The sequence below is a fragment of the Homalodisca vitripennis genome, chromosome 1 (assembly GCF_021130785.1).
Source record: "Homalodisca vitripennis isolate AUS2020 chromosome 1, UT_GWSS_2.1, whole genome shotgun sequence".
NCBI lineage: Eukaryota > Metazoa > Arthropoda > Insecta > Hemiptera > Cicadellidae > Homalodisca > Homalodisca vitripennis.
In genome coordinates this window covers 53892106-53913123 of record NC_060207.1, presented here as the reverse complement: position 1 = coordinate 53913123, position 21018 = coordinate 53892106, and the positions used below count along the sequence as shown (strand labels likewise).

The 21018-nt window shown below is 34.1% G+C and overlaps 1 protein-coding gene across 1 annotated transcript; it reads right to left on the bottom strand.

Moving 5' to 3' along the window:
- Nucleotides 1–5484: 5484 nt before the first annotated feature.
- Nucleotides 5485–8683, bottom strand: LOC124364453. Its single transcript, XM_046819992.1, has 2 exons — nt 8591–8683; nt 5485–6290 (listed from the first exon to the last, which is right to left on the bottom strand). Exons 1-2 carry the CDS (start codon nt 8630–8632, stop codon nt 5580–5582), a joined length of 753 nt encoding a protein of 250 aa, XP_046675948.1. The 5' UTR covers nt 8633–8683; the 3' UTR covers nt 5485–5579.
- Between the last annotated feature and the right edge of the window lie 12335 nt (nt 8684–21018).

Below are 21018 nucleotides of genomic sequence, written 5' to 3'. Positions count from 1 at the left end.
TCCAGTCAAAGTGAGCAGGGGGTGGTACACCCCTATGTCCAGGCTAGCATTAACACTTAGGGAGACCTACTATCTCCAACAATCATCCCCGCACTAGACTAGATCCATCGATCTACCCTTGCATCCCAATATCTTAAAATTTGCGGTTAGTGTTAAGCCACTCCTGGACATCTTTAGTTTTGCCCAGACTTAAGTGACCACTGTATCCAGTGTAGGTTCGGCTGGAAGATATAAATCAGCCAGAAGTGAACCCTCCTGGCCCTACAAAACTCTTCCTCAATTTATGAAAACTAAGCATTTAGATAATTTATCATCTAGAATACAATGTATCTGACTTGATTAATGAGATATAAATTTCACATTTACTTGTGTACCGGGTAAAGAACTAACTGTAGCTGAACTTTATCTTGGTCTCCATTTTCTGGTAGAAACCTCCAAGATACAGAGTTACAAGAAGAAAGACAGGTATATGTTCTGATTATTTTATATTTAGTTAATCTCAATGATAACATTGTTGCCAAAATATTAGATGAGCAAACAGTCAGATATTTTTGTAAGTATTAAAAATAAATCTATTTTACAGGATTGGCTTGCATGAACTAATCTTTCTAACAATGTGAAACTGTATTTCACAGGAAAAATGAACTGAGTGTAAATAATGGAATCATATTATGTGGTAACAGATTGACATTCTCTTAGCCCTACAATCATGAGCACTCAAAAGGATACATATGAGAGTCATTTTGGTATTTAAAAATGTCATTTGAAAGCATGATAGTCTGTATCGTGGCCAGAAATGTCAGTCGCAATTGAAGAAATTGAAGAAACAACATGCCCTCAATGTGTTCAACATTCTACTAATCATCAAGAAATCAAGAATCTTTATTGTTGTCCCACTTAAAAGTATTAACAATGTCAGAGCTGGTATGAGTTAGGCCACATAAATTGTCACATTTCTTATAACTAATTAAAATTCCTTAAAACCAGTTTAAAATTCAACATTTACAACTAATTAAAATTCCTTAAAACTAGTTTAAAATTCAACATTCAATGTTATTAAAATCACTTAAATAAACTTCCTCAACTGAATAAAAGGCTTTCACTTTTAGCCACTTAATTAACATATTCTTAAAGTTCTTAGTGCTCATTGTTTTGGCGTTGAGATGTAACTTATTAAATAGTTTTGTACCAATGTAGATATAGCTATGTTGGGATTTGCTCAGCCTAGTATATTTCACATCAATTAAGTTTACAGATCTGGTATTATAAGAATGTACAGAGTTTCTTAGGCTAAACGAAGTCAGATTTTCTTTGATAAAAACCAGGCTTTGCAAAATGTAAATACTTGGCAGCGTTAGTATGCCTAGCTCTATAAAAAAAGGTTTACAAGAATCTGTTTCACTTATGTTCACAAGGCATCGAATAGCTTTTTTTTGACATTTAAATACTTCCTTTGCACCAGCAGAGTTGTCCCAAAGAATAGTGCCATACAAAAGGTGAGAGTGAAAAAGTGAAAAGTAGGCATTGATAAGTATACTAGGACTTGTACATAACTTGAGTTTCTTTAAACAAAATATAACTCTAGAAAGGCGAGAGCAGAGTGAGTTGGTATGAACACCCCAAGTAAGGCTAGAATCTAGATTAATTCCTAGAAGTTTCACAGATTTATTTTCAGAGCCTTTAGGTCTACTACTTAAACTAAATACAATGTTTTCTGTTTTTTCTTGGTTAACCTTTAATTTGTTTGCATGAAACCATATGTGGGATCTTTCTTTCATGTAATTCAAAATTACATTATTCAGGTTACGATCTTTACCTGATGTTAACAGAGTTGTGTCGTCTGCATAGAGTATGGTTTTGTTAGGCACAAAGGCAGGCAAGTCATTTACAAAAACAGTAAACAAGAAGGGGCCCAGGACGGAGCCCTGAGGCACTCCACAAGTAACATGCTTAAGACTAGACAGGTCTGCGCCCACCCTCACATACTGCAAACGATCAGTCAGGTAAGAAATGAACAGAGACAGTTCCTTGTGCTCAACACCATAGTAACTTAGCTTTTCTATGAGTTCATTATGAGGTACCATATCGAATGCTTTACTTAAGTCTAAAAGTAGTGCACAGGCTTCTTCCTTGTTTTCAAAATTTTCTAATACATGAGATACAACATTTTCCACTGCCTTAACAGTTGTCAAGTTATCCCTGAATCCGTACTGAGCAGGTGTAAACAAGTGGTTATGCTCAAAAAAATTCACAATTTGCTTTTTCATAATACTTTTAATTATTTTAGATATAACAGCCACAAGGGCGATTGGACGATAATTGCTTATATTTGAACTATCTCCTTTCTTGTGGATAGGAACAGTGACAGTAACTTTTAGACACTGAGGGTAAATGCCTATGCTAAGAATAAAATTAATTAAATACGTTAATGGACAGGATATGTTTTCAATAATTTTTTTTAGCACAAAATTCGAGAGGCCAAAGACGTCCTCAGATTTAGAATTGCTTAGCTTATTTACAGTATTACACACGTCAGCAATGCTCACTTCAGACCAAGTGAAAGAGGGTGAATTGGGTGATTTAATACCCGATGATTTCAATACATCTATAGGACAAGCAGTGCTTACACTATCACTATTTCTATTTACAATATCATTAATATTTACAAAGAAGTCATTAAACTCACCAGCTGTAATAGGTGTATCATGGTTTAGACCTTTTTTGTTTAAGCGGCCAGTAACAGAGTTAATAACCGCCCATGCAGCTTTACAGTGATTATTGGATTCCATTATATACTTATCATTTGCCATTCTTTTTGCATTGTCTATTTTGCTCTCTGTAATATTTTTTCAAATTTCTGTGGATACACACTAGGCTAGGATTAGACTTACTTCTTTCGTAGCATATATCTAGGAGTAGCCTAACTTTAGCAAGGTAAGGAGTATACCAATTTTTGTTTACCGTGTTACGGCTTTCATTGCTATTCTGTTTGATAGTTTTTGTTTTTAAAGGACAACATTCATTGAAATTGTCAGTTAAAATTTGCATAAAAGACTGGAAAGCTTCGTCAACTTTACTTGCCAGTAAAAATACATTTAACCAGTTAATCTGACTTAACCTACATTTAAGCCTATTAATACAATTTTCATTCAATAGTCTGTAAGTTATAGTTCTCGGTGTGCAGTCTGCAACTGATGGGAACACTTTACTTTTCTTAGTTAGGCCAAGGAAGCTCATTTTCAGAAGAAGTCCACTGTGGTCGGATAGATGAGGGGGTGTTGTTTCACAGATAAAAGTTGTAGGCTGCAGGTTGGAAATAAAGTTTCCAAACAGGAAGAGTTACGGGTTGGTTGAGAGTTCAGACAAAAACAGTCATAAGACTTTAGCATGTTTAAAAAATTTTTAACTTGACTGTCATTGTTTCTTGGATCTAGGTTCATGTCAGTAGCGATTAAAATTTTAAAGTTTCTATATTTTACCATGTTGTCAAGAGTGTCAAAGAGTTTGGATATCTTTGCGGTGAAAATTTCTACAGAGGAATCCAGAGTACGGTAGACAGACACAACTAATAAGTTAATTGAAGTGAAAGCGATCACAGCTGCCTCAAACTGCTTCAGTTCGCACAAAGAGTCAATGTTCACAACCTCACAACAACTTTGAAGATAGTCTCTCACAAATATAGCCACACCCCCATAGGACACATTTCTACAGTAACTTGCAGCCAATATGTAGCCTACTGGTGAGTATATGTGCAACTCATCATGAGTACACCAATGTTCATTAATGCACAGTACATCGCACTTGACATCATTCAGAAAAACTTCCAGAGTATTTACTTTATTTTTTATTGATTGAATATTAAGATGTGCAACTATCAATTCAGAGTTTTCTTCGACAGAGTTGCACATGCCAGGCCCAAGCCTACACTGAGTCCCACTTTTATCTATACTCAAGTCTAACAATTTAGAGTGTTCTTTGACGGAGTTACACAAACTAGACATAGGCCTACTCTGAGTCCCACTTGTTCACAAGTCACATCACAAGTCCCTGATTCCCTTACCATTTCCAGAAGATTCTCCAACAGACCATGGAAGATTCTTGCTGCGGATTTATTTAAAATCGGTAGAAAGTGGTTTCTGTCAGTTACAGATTATTATTCAAAATATTTATAAATTATAGAATTAAAATCACTAATATTGGTGAACATTATCCTATAATGTGAAATGTTATTTTGCCATCATGGGATACCGGAGTTCTAGGTACTTGAGGATTCTGATTTCAAAATATTTTCTGAACACTATGGATTAACATACTATATGTAGTCCCAAATTTCTACAAAGTAAAATTTGCTTTGAAGGTTGCAAAGTTGTTATTAAAGAAAAATGGAAATGATCCATATTTAGCACTTTTAGATTACTGCACTGCACACCACCAAAATGGTTTCAGTCCTACACAATTGTTGATGAATACAAGATTTAGGAGAGGGTTGCCTCAAATAGACGAATTATTACAAGAGAAACCTGAATTTAAAAAGCCGGTGTTTAATATGTTGACTATGGCAGACATCTTGCATGATATGATAAAAGACATTGAGTGACCCCCACTCCCACTAAACCCTTTAAAAGTTGGGGATCCATTATGGATAATAGGTCTGAAAAGAGATGGAACGGTGATTAAAGTACCTGGAAATCTTAGATCTGACCTAATTGAAACCGGATTTAGAGCTGTTCGGAGGAACAGATATCACTTAAAACAGCTCCAAATCTCAAGGAATATGAAAATGAAAGTGTTTTAAAACTCTCAATATTAAAAACAAAATACAGGAAAAAACCAAAATCAAGAAGAAAATTAGTAAAACGAAAGTGGCTTGAAGGTTACACAACTTAAAATAGGAGATGTTGTTAATAGAATATGTAATTGAAATCATGTGGTTGGTTAATTATAGTTTTGGTTGATGTGTCGGGGTGATTCAAATTTTATGCACACTGAAAGTATATTGCAAACTATAATAGATACAGCAAAGTTTAAATCAAAAAAGTTGTGAGGTTTAGTTATCTTTTCAGTATATCTACCATTACGGTAAAATTCTTAAAAGTTAACAAATTAAGGTTCCAAATCTAGAGGCTTAGAGGCTGTTCAGATGGCTCAGTTTTGTGTGCATAGTACCTGTACAATTGTACATTTCACTCACACCTTCATAAGCGAGTTTTGCACAAGTTAATGTTTTCCCCACGACTATAAATAAACCTTTAGTAATAATAATAATAATAATAATGGTGTTAAAAAACACAGCAAATTTAACTTTGTGCCATAAGCAAGTGCTTTGGATGGTAGGTCTCTAAAAAGTGCAGAATTGGCTTCAACTCCTGTAATGTATTGAGCATAGAGATTGCCAGTATATGTAATGTGCCAGCGCCAGTATTCCTTTGCCATTGTGTGTAACACTTAAAGAGGTCCCTGAGAGGTTTTAGAATAAAAGAAAACTTTAGAATATCTAACAAAACGTGTTTATTGTAGTACAAAATTTGAATAATGTATTATTTATTGTACAATGTTGGTACAAAAACTATAACCAGAAGTCAGCTATGTTTATAAAGTTTGTAAAATATGTTTTTAAACCAGTTTGTAAAAGAATGAAAAATACTAGCAACTTGATTGGCCACACTCGTGAAAAATCCTTCTTCAGGTTTCTTTTCCACTTCTTCTTCAGATTGTCGATTTATTTCATTTGATTTTACACTGTCATTGTGTGGAGGTTGGCTCTCAGTTTGTACCTTTGATTCTTCTACCTTTTCTGTGTTTTCTTTCATTTCTTTAATATTTTCTGTTACTTTGTCCAAAGGATTTTCTGTTAGGTTGTTTTTTAGAGGTGATTCTGTTGTTGTTTCTATATAATTTTCATCATTTAAATAATCAAAGTACTCGTTGGTCGTTCCTGAAGTAAGATTTGAAGTGTTATTGTAATTATTGCTTGTTTCATTGACGTGTGTATACAAATCTGTGAGTTTTACTACTGGTGGGTCAATCTCCAAAAAGTATCTCAATATACGTAATCCTTCGATCAGTTTCTGAACAAAGATTTGGAAGCCAATTCTGCGAAAATCAATATACAAGTCATGAATACCTGAGGTTTTCTTGGTGGTTGAGTTACTGTTCCATTGTTCCTCTGTTAAATTAGCATTTGTATCTAGTTGTTCCCCTGCAGAGTTTGGGTTGAAAATTTGTGAGTCCTCAGCATACTTTTGATATTCTGTGAAGTTTAAGTGATACCAACAGTAGACTTCTTCAGCCTGGAATCAGAAAGATAATTAAAAAAAATTATATTTGGATTTTCATTGGTCAAATGACTGAAACTCTCAAAATTTTCTTCAGAATCAATGAATTTTTCTTTTTTTATTTGGGCTGTAGTGTACTCACGCTAGAAGTTTTAATCACTTTTATTGTAGAGCATTTATTTGTTATTGAATAATGCTAACTTATCAACTATAATCTTGAACAATTCTTGGAAATATAGTTCAAAACTAAGTGTTTTTTCGTAAGTAATGTGTGAGATTCACCAAAGAGTGAATTTAGATAACTGATTGCAAAAGGTGACATGTGTTATTTAACTTTTAAAGTTGAATAAAACAAGTTTTCATTTGTCTTAAGACAGTTTTTTTTAAATATTTCAGTTAAATCGTTTGTGATTTATAAAGACGAATCAAGTATGTTATGTGAAAAATGGTTGGTTTATAAATAGTGCAAAAGCATTTGTATTACTTTAATATATTTAGAAGTTTCCTTATCTTTTTTTGTACAATGTTATTTGAAATATGTCAATTTTGAGTACCACAGAATAGCCATGGTACACTTTTAGAAATAAAAATTAAGACATCTCTTGAGTTTCCAAGATTTTTGTGTTATCCACAGATAGGTGGTGAGCTGAACTTTCTTTGATTCTACGATTACCACAAGTGCGTTATACTTCAGAGTTTTGTCAAAATCTGGATACTTTTCATGAGCTAATTATTTTATAAATGAAAATACAATTTCCTTTTGTAATATTAACATTTCAGCTTCATTGGAAAGAAAGATTCTACTATTCCTAACTTTTTCTATCAAACTAAGGAGCTTATTTATTCACTATTTCTTTCTATAAAAGACATACATACATAATATAATCCTCTGGGCAACCTAGGTAAGGTATATCTTTAGTAAGACAATCTTCAGATAAAAAATAACTGAAATCTTTCAGTTTATATTAATATCATAAATAATGATATTTAATGCTCTATTTTATCTTTTAATCCCTGTATATTGAAATATAAATAATGTATTTGGAATTGTGTTGTTTTCAGGTTGAAGCAGTTACACCTCCAACAGTTACACCTCTTTTTTTTGTAATGTAACAAAAACCCTGTTTGAATTAATGTTAAGTAATTTATAATACAGGATGAATAATATTAACTAATCTGTTTACGCTTATTACCTTTTAATTTTAATATTGTCTAAAAAATAAGCTTGATCTTCAACAAAAGCAAACAGTTATTAAAATTATTTAAACAAGCTGTCAACAATTTTCACTTAGTTGAAACCAATACTTATTTTGACTTTCCTTCACACCCCCACTGTTTACTTTGCTTTAGACAAAGATTATTAAGAATTTCTGTGTTACTGTTTTGTTCTATAAACAAATATTCTGGAGTATTTTTTCTTCAAATTTAGTAGAATAATATTACAATAAAATACCTTGGATAAATTTGTATTACATATTTGCCTAAACTATCCAATATATATATATTTACCTTCAATAGCCCAGTGTAAATATATAGAAACAGTATTATACCCAGATATGTGCAGCTCACTTTTAAATCTGATCTGCACAGTTTAATGTGATAAATTGGCCTTTCCTTTATTTCATAAAACATTTTTGAAATAAAAGTTTTTATATGTGAAATTCAGGATTTGAATAAGAATAAGCAGTAAAACTACTAGAAAAGTTGTGTGCAGTTTTAATCCTAATGTTATAAATGAGATAAATCCTAATGTTATAACTGAAGAAATTTTTTATTCTGTTGATGAGTTCCTTGACTGTGGTATTGTATTAGCAAAGTAAGTTTTTAAAGTAGTTAGTGTATTATTGTTTTATATATATATATATATATTTGTAATATTGTTAGTGTTACTTTATAGTTTAATTTGGATTGTTATGTTTATTTTGTTAATTATTTATTGTTTATTTAAATTTGTTATTCATTTAAATTATGCTTATTGGGTTTTTAGAAATCTCTCTTTTAATATCATATCTTTAGACAAATATTTTTTATTTTAAATTTCTGAGTATTGTTCAATTTGAAACACAGGTTTTCTTAAACAATTTTTAAGGCTTTCTGTTGATGAAATTAAATTATATCTGTCAATGTCTATTACCATTTTGTAATGTACTTAGTAACTAATAAAAAATCAAGAACTAATCTTGAATCTTGATTACATCAAATTAACTTGAATTGTACTTAAAAAGCGTATAGTACATGTACATGGTTGGAAAGATATTTTACACTTTTTAACTTATCTAAGAGACACTGCAGTGTAGTACAAACGTTTACAGTACCAGAAAAGTTGTGAAGACCAAATGTTGCAATGATGGCACCATGGCGGAGCGAACATCACTGGAACACAAGGTGTGAGGTGTCGACAAGCAGATGTACAAGTGTACTGCCTCTTGGCAAACAATGTTTTGAGTACAGATCATGACACATCACTAACATTAGTCTGAAAACAGTCTATGTGGTTTCAACACATCCAAATTTGTATGTACTTATAATTTTGTACATTATTTGAATTCTTGGATTTGACAGAGCTCAAGACGGCTGACACTGTCACCATACCTCTTAAAAGTACATGCAGTTATGATTCCTTTGTGCTATTCAACTTTTATAGTTGTGTATCCAGACTTTTCCCTCACTCAGTATAATAAATTATTATTATATGCAGTTATTTTTATTATATAAGCATTAAATATAATATTTTCTTTTATTTTAATGTTCTTCCAAGTTATCATATTAAAGTTCATCTTTTAATCTGTAATTTATATATTATTAATTATAAATTCATGGAATTAATATGATGAGTTTAGTTTGCAATAGATTACATCATATTAATACTATTTTATTAGGCAACATCTGACCCAAAGACCTGCCCACCTGGTTATGCTCTTTATTGAACTGCTCTCTCCAAGTGAATGTTCAATAAGTTAGTCTTCGCCACCTGATCTACTGCACACAAGCTCCCCTATGAACTAGGAGCACTATCAGTCCTGCAGCCATTGGGATTATTTCACAGAAACTGCACAAAGAAGGAATTAATATCCCTGTCAACCTGTCTGTCTGGAGTGAAAGTTTTAAGTAAACAAAGAAATTTCTGAATTGCCTCATTTTAAAGCTTAAATTATGATAAATTGACTACAATAAACTGAAATTCCGTGGGGATTGGGATCCTCATCGGCATCAGCCTCACTTTAAGATGTGATGAGGGTGATGTACCCTCCTTGTCTTGTGTTCCAGATTATAAAGGGGAGGGAGGGCAAGATGAGGAAGCCTTAGAGCAAGGTGAAACTTGCTCCAAAACTATCGATAATAAACAACAGCAAACACCCAGCTATGCACGTGTGAAGAGGCAGTGATTGCAGCTGACACCTGAGGAGCTAGCAAAGAGTGGGGAAAAAAGAAGAAAGTGATGAAAGTGTTACCTAGAACACACATGAAACATATGCCAAGAAGATTCTCTGTGAAGAAGCTGGCCATTATCTGGCTTGAATTCCCAGAAGCCAAAGTAACAACCAAGGAAACCAACAACTTTGAAGGTGGAGCGATAGTGGTTGGTGACATCAACGCAGAAACCAAAGAGTGGCTGCAGAAGCAGGTTCAGGAGCTGAGCCCATTTCAAGGGGATCAGTTGAAAGTTGGCCCAGTCAAAAGCCTGGTAAAGATCACCAAGGTGTTGATTATCGTTCCAAAGATCATTGAGGTGGACAGCAAGCAATAGATGTTCGAAGCCCTGAACAGACAAAACAGGCATCCTGTCACCTCTACTGTGGAATCTACGAGTAGTAGTAGATGGTCTACTTGAGGACCTTACTAACAATGGAATCTATGTCCAAGGATATGCAGACGACATAGTCCTTATGGTACACGGAAAACATACAAATGTTGTTGCTGATATCATGAATACCAACCTTCAACATGTACACAACTGGTGTCATGGAGAGGGACTGAAAGTAAATCCCTCTAAGACAGTAGTTGTACCATTCACTAGGAAAAAGAACCTAGAGTCTATTTCCAGGCTGAAACTCGCATCCACACAGCTTGAGTGGTCAAAGACAGTCAAATATTTAGGACTGACCCTAGACCATAAGCTTACGTGGAATGATCATCTTAACAATATCCTGCACAAAGCAAAGTGGGCGCTCATGACGTCCAGGAGACTTGCAGGAATCTCATGGGGCATAAAACCCCATATAGCACTATGGCTTTACAAAGCAGGCCTCAAATCACTTATGGTTCATTAGTCTGGTGGACAAAGGTGAATCAGGTAACTGCTAAAGCCAAGCTTGAAAGCTTACAGAGGCTTGGCACACAATCTTTGCAACCGGAGCATTTAGGAGCAGTCCCTCAGCGACCCTCGAGGTGGCTTTAGGACTTCTGCCTCTTGATGTCTACATAAAAGCTGAAGCGCGCAAGTCAGCTTATCGGCTGATGGTTGCTGACTTGTGGAATGGCACGTCTAAAACGGGCCACGGCACCATCACCGAAGCTGTAAACCCAAACGCTATTCTCGAAATGGCCTCAGACATAATGAGAACGGAGTTCGTATTCAATAAGCCATTCTCTGTTGACTTCTACTCCAGAGATGAGTGGAAATCGCAAGATAACATCCCAACAATAAGAAAGAGCTTTGTCTGGTACACGGATGGCTCGCTTATTAAGGGCAGAACCGGATATGGAGTGTTTAGTCAATCCCCTAGAACTGCCCTTTGCGGCAGTTTGGGACGGAACTGCTCCATATTTCAAGCCGAAACCTATGGTATCCTGGCCTGTGCCAACCTAGGCCAACCTAGGCCTCACCAGAGGGTACCAAGGAAAGAACATCTGCATAATGTCAGACAGTCAGGCAGCTCTTAAAGCTCTTGACTCCAACAGCATTTCATCCAAGCTTGTGTGGGAGTGCTTCAACACTCTCTGCAAGCTTGGATCACGCAACTTTGTGCGTCTTGGTTGGGTACCGGGCCATACAGGCATAGGTGGCAACGAATGCGCCGACAGGCTTGCCAAAAGCGGAGCAAGCATGCCATACGCCGGTCCAGAACCGAGTTGTGGTATAAGCAAGTCAGCTGCTTACCAAAGTATAAACAAATGGTCCAGGAAGACACACCCCTTGCGGTGGCAGAGTCACCAAGGACAAGCACTCGGCAAAAGACTGCTTACTGATTCTAGCTCCGGCTTCACCAGATGGCTAATGGGGCTGGGCAGGGATCAGGTTAAGCAAGTGATTGCCTTGATCACTGGACACGGCCACTTCAGGAAACACCTAAACACTCTAGGTTTACGAAATGAGGACTCGGAGTGTAGACTCTGCAATAACTCTGAAGAGACTGCAAAACACATAATACTGGACTGTGAGAGACTGGGAGCAAGGAGAAGGGCTAGTATCGGGGAAAAGCTTCTTAGCCTAATTAAGGGCACAAAGATAGGCTTACCCCTCTAACATCAAAGGGGCACACAATAAGCTCAGGTTGACGTGTGAGGATCTGTGAATCCACCCCAATACCCCAACGCAAAAAAAAAAACCAAGGAAGCCAACAACTTTGAAGGTGGAGCGATAGTGGTTGGTGACATCAACGCAGAAACCAAAGAGTGGCTGCAGAAGCAGGTTCAGGAGCTGAGCCCATTAGAAGGGGATCAGTTGAAAATTGGCCCAGTCAAAAGCCTGGTAAAGATCACCAAGGTGTTGATTATCGTTCCAAAGATCATTGAGGTGGACAGCACGTAATAGGTGTTCGAAGCCCTGAACAGACAAAACGACTTTGAAATGGACCAATGGACTGTTGGGGGGAAAACAAGCACCAATGGCGAATTCTTGGTTTTACATATTGATGAAGAAGAATTTCTGAAAAAGGTGAAAGCCCTGGCGATGTGCCCATTCTTGGGCAGCAACAGGATCACTTTCAAGCTGCAAGGGAGGAAAAAACCAATAGAGGATGACAGTGGTGCTCCAGATAAACCTTCACTAAAGCAGAGCAGCTATGGCAACACTCTGCCGGAAGACATAGCCCTCGTCCTAGTTTAAGAACCATGGACCATCGTCAGCTGAGAGATGAGGATGAGAACTGCTACAGGTAAGTCGATTTATGATACTGGTAGTAGCAACACAGGGTGTGTATACATATTAATAAAAACATTCACAAATCACTAAAAATGGCACAAATGTTCAAAGAGACTTCAAAGATTCCTAGCTTGAAGCCTCATAAATGTGGTAGGTACCATACTTAGTGAAGATAGGAATCACACAAAAGATCCCCTGGAGAACATTCAGTGTCTACTGAACACACGTCCTAGGATCTTTTCACACTCTTGAAACAGTTGCTAGAGAAAGCTGGTGAGAACTTAGAGAGAGTTTCTTTATGGAGAACTGGAACTGTGCAGACTATCGTCACCTACTCAGGGACCAAATGGGCCCTTAAGTCTATTAAATAATTTAAATCATGAGGTACAGATGGCAATGTCCGTGCTATTCTGCAGGATATATGCATTTCCGTGTTGTTACATTAGTAGGATTAGGAGACCCACAAAAGGTGCTAAGCACATCTCCCTTGTGGGATATTGTTTACTAAGGATTAACAACTGTTTCACATACTACTGACTAGCATCGAGTCCCAGAGCTGTTGAGTCCTGCGTAGATGGAAAATTTGTCATGTGGAAGGTGGGTAGCTAGGCAGGCCAAAGGATTAACAACAGGTTTGTCAAATGATCTGCCTTGATGACAATAAGTAGTCTCATCTATGCCTTTGTACCTTCCAATAAACCACATCAAGCGATGAAAGCAAGACTAAAAATAGATACCAACTTGCAAGACCACACAGCTGCAAAAGCTAGAAACTATCCAATTGCTTTTTGAAAAGACAGTAACCTTTAGCCTGTCATCTTTCTGATTTCCTGTGAGCTAAAGAGGATACCACAATGCAAGAGCATGTGGAAATCAAATTTCATAATCAGTTTTAAAGATGAAATTGGGGGAGAAGAAGGAGAACTAGGAAATTAATGATAGAATAGACATTGTTATGCAGAGTATTGACCATTGTTTGATTCACATTCCTATGTGTGTGAGAAAAAGTACTATGTTGCTGATTAACCACAATTAACCTAGTATCAAAATGGTACATTGTAATCTGATTATAAATACTTAGTTATTCTTTATTATTGATGATATATAATTTGAAGGATATTTGCCATAGTTGCATATTAGGTACTAAAATAGAACACTACATTTTGAGGATTGGAATCTATCCTCTTCATCAGTGATGTTTAAAAACCACAAATCATAAAGTGGTTAATTACTTAACATGAATTACTTCATGTTAAGTAATTCACAAAAATTGTTTTAAACATAGTAAGTATGTGGAAGTCATAGTTAACAACTGAAAATGTTGTATGTCAAATTACTAAAGCATACAAGAGAATCTAAGATGACTGGAGCAAACACCAACCATGTCATTGCACAGAACAAGTGCACTGAACAAAACATCCATAAAATAATACATCTGTGATTCAAAAGCGATAGTGGAGGACTTTTTCAAAGCAGCAGGTCATAGTAGCCTAGCTTCAATAGAGGATTGGCTTAATGATTGATCAGCTCTTTTATGTGTGAAGCCTTGATTAGTTTACATTTAAAACAATTTTCTTCTCAGTGTATTATGTACACTTCATGTGATGATTTTCAGAACATTGATTTAAGCGATTTTTTACAGCAGATGAACCATTAAGTCAACCCTCTATTATGACAAGACTTTTAAAAACGTGGAGAGGATAGATTACAAACCTCAAAACACAAGGTTCTACTTTTGTTACATATAACGATAGAAAATCTCTGAAATCCTAATCAATCATGTTAATTGATACATTTCTTCATTAATACTGCTTAAATAAACTATGTTTTTTGTTCCTAATATTGCAAACCTAGATTTGAGGTTATCGATGAGGCTTTTTGAACACACAATTCAGCGTTTTAGTTGTTTTCGTTCATTTTGCTTTGCTGATAGAGGGCGTGAGATATGGTGACCTGACAAGTGTAGTGGCGCTGCTGGGCACGGGACAGCTTCTTTCAGTGCAACATGTGTTTCCAATATTTGTCTGATGATGTTTATTCAGAAGTCCAAGATGTGAAGCTTGGAGCTAGGAGCCAGCACTGTACATCAATGATCAATGAATTACATGAACCGAGAATAATCTATAAACGGACTTGACTTAAGAAAATAACAAGGGGGAAAGCTATATTATATAATTTGTCGCTAAAAGCTAGCACCTTACACTAATAATTACTTTGTACATTTCACAGCCGAAATAGTACGTCAGAATGCCACTAGAAAATGTAAACAGCCGTAATATGGATTATTCGAACAAGCCGTCAGTACTCTTTTGAAACAAATTTCAGCTACTCCTCCCAATTAATCATTGTAATTCAGAGCTACTTGTCCTCTAGGCAGAAGAAATATATATACTTAAATTTTCTAGAGATTTTAAGGATTTTAAATTTAATAAGTAAATATTCAGATTAATTTTAGAATTATGGACATTTCAATTGGAATTTGTCAACACAAACTGAAAAAGGCCTGATATATAAACACTACCAGTGATTGAGAATATTGAGGTTCTTCTGAAGCACAATAGTCATACAATAAATAATGGAATGTGAAACACATATGGGTACATGCCACCATCTATTCTGTTATGTTATGTAGTTTGAATTATACTAACTTTGTAGCACACATGGAAAATTTTAAAACATAAAGGTATGACACACCATGGATTTTTCTTTGATAATATTCCTTAGGTTTTTGAATTCTTGATCAAGTTTAGTTTTGTCTTTATACTGTCCCAACTTTTTAACAAGATCAATTCCTTCAGAATTTATTAAATGTTTAGTATAAGTAATATCTATCTCAAACTTATGTATTTTGAAAATGTGGAAAGATTAAATAATTATCACAAATGTAGACAAGATAACGTTGTTATTTCACCAATTAACTATAAGTTTAGCATGCGAGAGAAGAACCAACACTCAAATATCCATCGGTAATGGCGAAAAAAATCTGTGGCAAGTCTGTGGTCTTCAGTGTACTTTGTCTGTGATTTGATCCATTTAGGTGAGTCTTGCTAGGTTTTAGATCACTTTTCTGGTTTAAAGCTGATACCCTGTACTTACAAGTTCCAAGATAAAACATTGAGAAAATGTCAATTTCACATCTGTGTTATAAACGTTGCCAGCTTACTACAATAACAGATTTGTTGTTAATATTTTAATTTTTAATATTGTTGCTTAGGACTCAATAAGTGATTTTAAAGTGGTGAAAAAGCAAACAACAGTTTAGTATTCATGTCAGAGCAACTATACTGGAGATATCCAACCATAGCAGCTTCCAATGGTTTTCCACATAGCAATAAACAGATTTTGTAATTGTTGCCAATCATTAAACAATACACTATCTCAAACTATCATTGTTGAATTATTTGGCCCAGCCTATTCTTGTGTTTCAATTGCATCTTTTCAGGGTATATCTAGTATATGATTCAAATATGTAGAAAAAATAGTTTCAACATATTATTGAACAAATGCTCTTTACATACTATTTCACCAGTTTAACAGTCTAGAGAGTTCATTTTATATTGAAACATTTTAGTCACAGTGGGTTTATGTATACTGTTATATATATCAGGATTAAAAACCTATGTTTTTATGAAAACTAATTTTATATTTTTTTGAAACATATAAAGATGAAAATTTAATAAAAATTACTTAACTATTTTAAAATTTCATTCTGGAGAGTGAGCTTATGCACAATCTTTGTATTATTTAGGTTTAGTGTGTTTTTGTTTATTTATTGCACATAGAAAGTGGTTAGTTGATAAAAAATTCCTTTTTGATTCATCTAAGGTGGTACTTAAACCAGCAATAAGTTTGGGTTTTCACTGAGTTAGCTTTGAAAATATTAATAAAACCATTATAGGTTACATTTTAGGCCAAAAACCATTTTCCAGTAAAATCACAGCTTATTTGATTAAAAACATATTGTGTGGTTTTAATAATCTATGAAGGGGGTGTTAAATATTTATATATGAAATATTATTATAAATATTATTTATATATTAAATATAAAGATTTATAAATTAGACACATTATGAATCATGGTTTCAGTTGTATAATATCAGAACCTTTATAAATTTTGTATCTCTCTTAGAAAGATTATTTGTTTTACTTTGTTAAGATTATAATAGGGTATGATTAATGAGAATGTAATTAAGACCAGAGTATTAAAAAAAGACTGTTAGGACATAAACTGTAACATTGACATAATATAGTTGTTTTCAGTCAAGCTATAACACTTCTCTCTCATGCTTACGTTTATAATTATAAAATTCAGAATTAATTTCTTAATGGAAATTTTTGACAATTAGTTTCTTTTAGTGTTGGCAGTATACTAAAGATTAAAATACAGTATTTTTTGGGAACATTTACAGGTTGATATTGCATTAGTTTGGTGCTGGTAGTTGACAATAGTTTGATTCTATTATTTTCTGGAAACCTTTGCATTTCAATAATTCACTTTGATATATTTAGGTTATATAAATATCCAACTTAACTTCACATTAAAAAAGGTGAAAAAAAACATCAATGAGAGAGATTTTTGTGTAGAAATGGGTAGATGTAACAATTGCTGAATGAGTTTTATGGCGTTTGTCATAAAAATGACTTGGATCCATAATCAAGATAGCACTACTAACAGCTGTAAAAATCAAATTATACTCTAGTTTGGACAAACAATGTCATATAAACGCTTTTTCCTTATCTCTTAGGCATTTCCAACTTAATTCCACGTAAACTCTAAAAAATGGATGACTCAAATTTGACTTTTTGCATAAAATATTTTCATTGCTGAGTCTTGGGTAGGGATGAAGATGTTGTCTGCATTGGGTGAAAGATTCTTTCAATATATGCCCAATAAGAGACACACCAAGTTTGGTATAAAACGTTTTGACTGTCAAACTGGATTAAACCTACACACAGCCCTGTATAGAACAGGATGCTAATAATCCATTTAATCATAAGTTTGTAATGGCATTAAATAAAACCAGACTTTTTATAAATGTCTTAAAAAACACTTCTGTACTAATGTAATTACTAATGTACACACTAATGTAATTTGGGTAATACCAAAACAAATTTGGCTATTTTGAATCAGGTTTTTAAATGTTAACAAAATTAAAGCTACTAATGACTTGTTCAAGACTGGTGTAAAAATAAAATTTTAAAAGTTTTAATTAAATTAAAATGTTTTCAAGTATAGATATTACTAAGTTTACTGTTTCATCTTACCTTCTTTAAGTTTACTGTAAATGCTCCAACTGTTTTCGTTCTGCAGTTTGGTAATGGACTAACTGATTGTAGTAGCCATCCACAGCATCAGGGATTTCTGCAGCTTCTTGTAGTATTTGCTCTGATGAGTTGTTAATGTTATTGGATCTTGTTTCATAAATATTGTTTTTTAAGTATCCTCAAAAAAATCATTTAAAGAAGACTGGCCGTTTCATTGGTCCTCGCCGACCTACCCATTTTCTGGAAAAGTTTGATTCAACAGATTTCATACATACACAGCATGTAATGAGGGGGTGTTACCATCTTGTCGAAACCAAATAAAATTTAAGCAAAATGTTGAAAAAATGTGTGAGTCAGCATATAGTAGTAAATACTTCCATCCAAACTACCTTCAATAATGAAAGGACCAATGAATGATCTTTAATCCAACAATTCCTTGCCATGCCTTCACCCCTTGGGGATACTCTATATGGGCCTCTATTATCCAATGAGTGTTTGTATCAGTCCAGTTCATACTGTTATGTCTGTTCATATTTCCATTTAATATAAGTATAGCATAATCTGTAAATACAATGCTGCTTAATAGATTCAGATCTGTATATCTAACTTTTGCATCATAATATCGACAAATTTGGTAAAAACCATCAAAATCATCATCAGAAGTTCAGCACAAGACTTAATTAACTTGTAAGAGTAATAATTTTCACATGTTGAAACACAGAGCCAACACTTGTGTGATTGAAATCAACTATTGCTAATAAACAAATGTGAATCTTCCAACATTGATTAAAGCATGTCAACAAACTTCTCATAATTAGTCACATATCTAGATCTTCTACCACTAGAATAATATTTTTATGATCCAGTTGCCTCCATATAGTGAACTGTGGTCCAAACTGAGTTTTTCATTCTGGGATCTACCATCAAACGAATGTACTTCTTGAAAAGATCACTGTTATCACCATATCCTCTCATAATCAATACATTGATTCTTTCAGTTTCAGTTCCATTTTGTTTACTTAATATTAACTTGTAACTAAACAATTTTTAATACTTAACACTAGAACAGCCATCACACATGTACAACTGAATGTTGAGTAACAATAAAAGAATAGATTTTCCACTAATAGTTTTATGATGACCTTTGGAACTGATAACAGTTTGGAAAGTCCAAGTTAACTTGCTTAAGGCCTTTTGAACTTACTAAAGAAGTTGTATTGTATACTAAATGGTTCAGATTCTTGAACGTTTATAACAACAACTGAATTTATTTGAGTCTCAAATTTTATAGATTTCAATATTATTTTCAAAATCACCCAAAATATTATATGGAGTCCTCAGGGATCTATACTCAGTTCAATCTTGTTGTTAGTGTACATCATAGATTCTCAAAGTGGTCCAGATGGACCCTCAGGGACAGGAAACTGAACAGGGGTCTACATTGGCGTGACCAAAAAATGGGGTTTCCCAATTTGTAAATGGAGGTCAACAAAAATATTTTTAGTTTTGATTGTGAAGAACTTTTAAAATTTTGGCCTTCACCTATCAATGCAGGTAGATAATATTTTAAAAAGCTCAGTGATTGTTACATGCAAAAGCTTGAGTATTACATATTCAGTACAAACACAATACATTTTCAGACATGCAAAGGGAATATTGAAATCTTGCATGAACTAGTTTGATTCTTCATCAATATGAATATGAATGCCAAGGATAAACGTTACTCATTTCTTTACAGAATTTTGGAAAAAAAATAAAGTAAAGTGAATCAATGTTACTGTGTGCCAGTGTTGGATAAAGTAAACACTTACCTGCCTTATTTTTATACTCACTTTTATTTTATTATTTACTTATTTTACAATAAAATTAAGTATGCATTAGTAAACAAAAAAATCGACATATTACAAAAAAATATGTAGGTACAGAAGATGAGGCTTATTTCTGAAAAAAATCTCTTCCAACCTCCCTGCGATAGGTGATATATTTAGGTTACAATAAGTATATTTGCAATGCTTGTGTCTTGTAGGTGTGTATTCAAAATTAATTACAGAACAGAACCATTGTCAGGTACGTCCATAACAGAGCAGAAAGCTGAGAAAGGTTGAACATATTATTCCTACTATATTAATAGTTTTCTTATTACCCGACTGTGTGGTGGTTCACTAATAATTAAATATATTTTCAAAATTGTACATGTCTTTACATATTCATAACATTCATCAAAGTAATAAATTAATAATTAAAATTGCGGAGTTATAGTATGGAAATATTATTTTAAAGTATTTTCTATCCAATTTACAGAAATATATACAAAATATAGTTAATGAAAAAAATGTGAAACATTACATAAAAATCAGTTCAGCCGTTTGCATAAAACTCTATTATGGATCCTAGCGATTCACTGCTTTTATTTAATGATTAGAATCTGTTTGCAGCCGGCACTTGGTCCACCAAACCCAGCAAAATTTTGAAAGTGGTTTATGGGAAAAAAAGTTTGAGAACTTCTGGTGTACGTCAACGACATTGGTTCATCTCTACAGTATGAATAAACTCATGAAGTAGGAAGATGACACAACTCTATGTGTTACTGAAAAATCATTAACTTTGTTAGAACAACACACCTTAGTAGCCTTGAATAGTTGTGTTCAATAACTGAACCAGATATTGAAAACCCAACAATACAAAAACAAACTATCCATTTTTCTGTGCACCATGACCTTGACTGTAGTGCAACTGTTATGTTGGACGACACCATGGCTGGAGAAGTCCATTCAATAACATGAATATACCTCAATCAAGGTTTGACCTGACGTTCATATTAATTCTGTCAGTTCATAATTATCCTCAGGCATTTGTCTTAAGAATATTAGGTAAATACTGCTCTACTCAGGTACTGATGATGTATTATGGTCTGATCTACCAGCATTTATACAGAGTTATACTGAGGGATGCCAGTGCAGGAACTGAAGTTCTTAGAGCATTCTGGTTTTAAAAAATTAGTTTGAGTAATTATTAATTTGGGACACAATGTCATGCAAACCAATGTTCTAAAATCTGCAGCTGTTGACTTTACCTTGCTGTTACGTTTTGCAAACAACACTCTTCTGTCTCTCTAAATGTGCTCTCACAAGGGGGCGTGATGAAACTATAGGCAGGGATAACTACTGTACTGGCAGACAAAGGGTGGTAGTTTATGACCGTCAGAGGTTCATTTCATTAACAGTTTACCTAATTCCATCAAAAATTTTCTATTGCTCAAAGTGATCAAAACACAGCTGAAATACTTGTTAGTACACTAGGAATTTTATAGTGCTGACAAGTTTTTGACATTTAACTTGGAGACTGCTGATTTGGAAGCAACAGAATGACTGGACTGCCAATCAGTTGGATTGT

Bases quoted from the DNA above. Each gene is read 5' to 3' on its own strand.
- LOC124364453 (XM_046819992.1), bottom strand. From the start codon at position 8,632: ATGGTGCCATCATTGCAACATTTGGTCTTCACAACTTTTCTG. The intron at 6,291-8,590 runs GTACTGTAAACG...TTCTGATTCCAG, and splicing joins TGGTCTTCACAACTTTTCTG to GCTGAAGAAGTCTACTGTTG.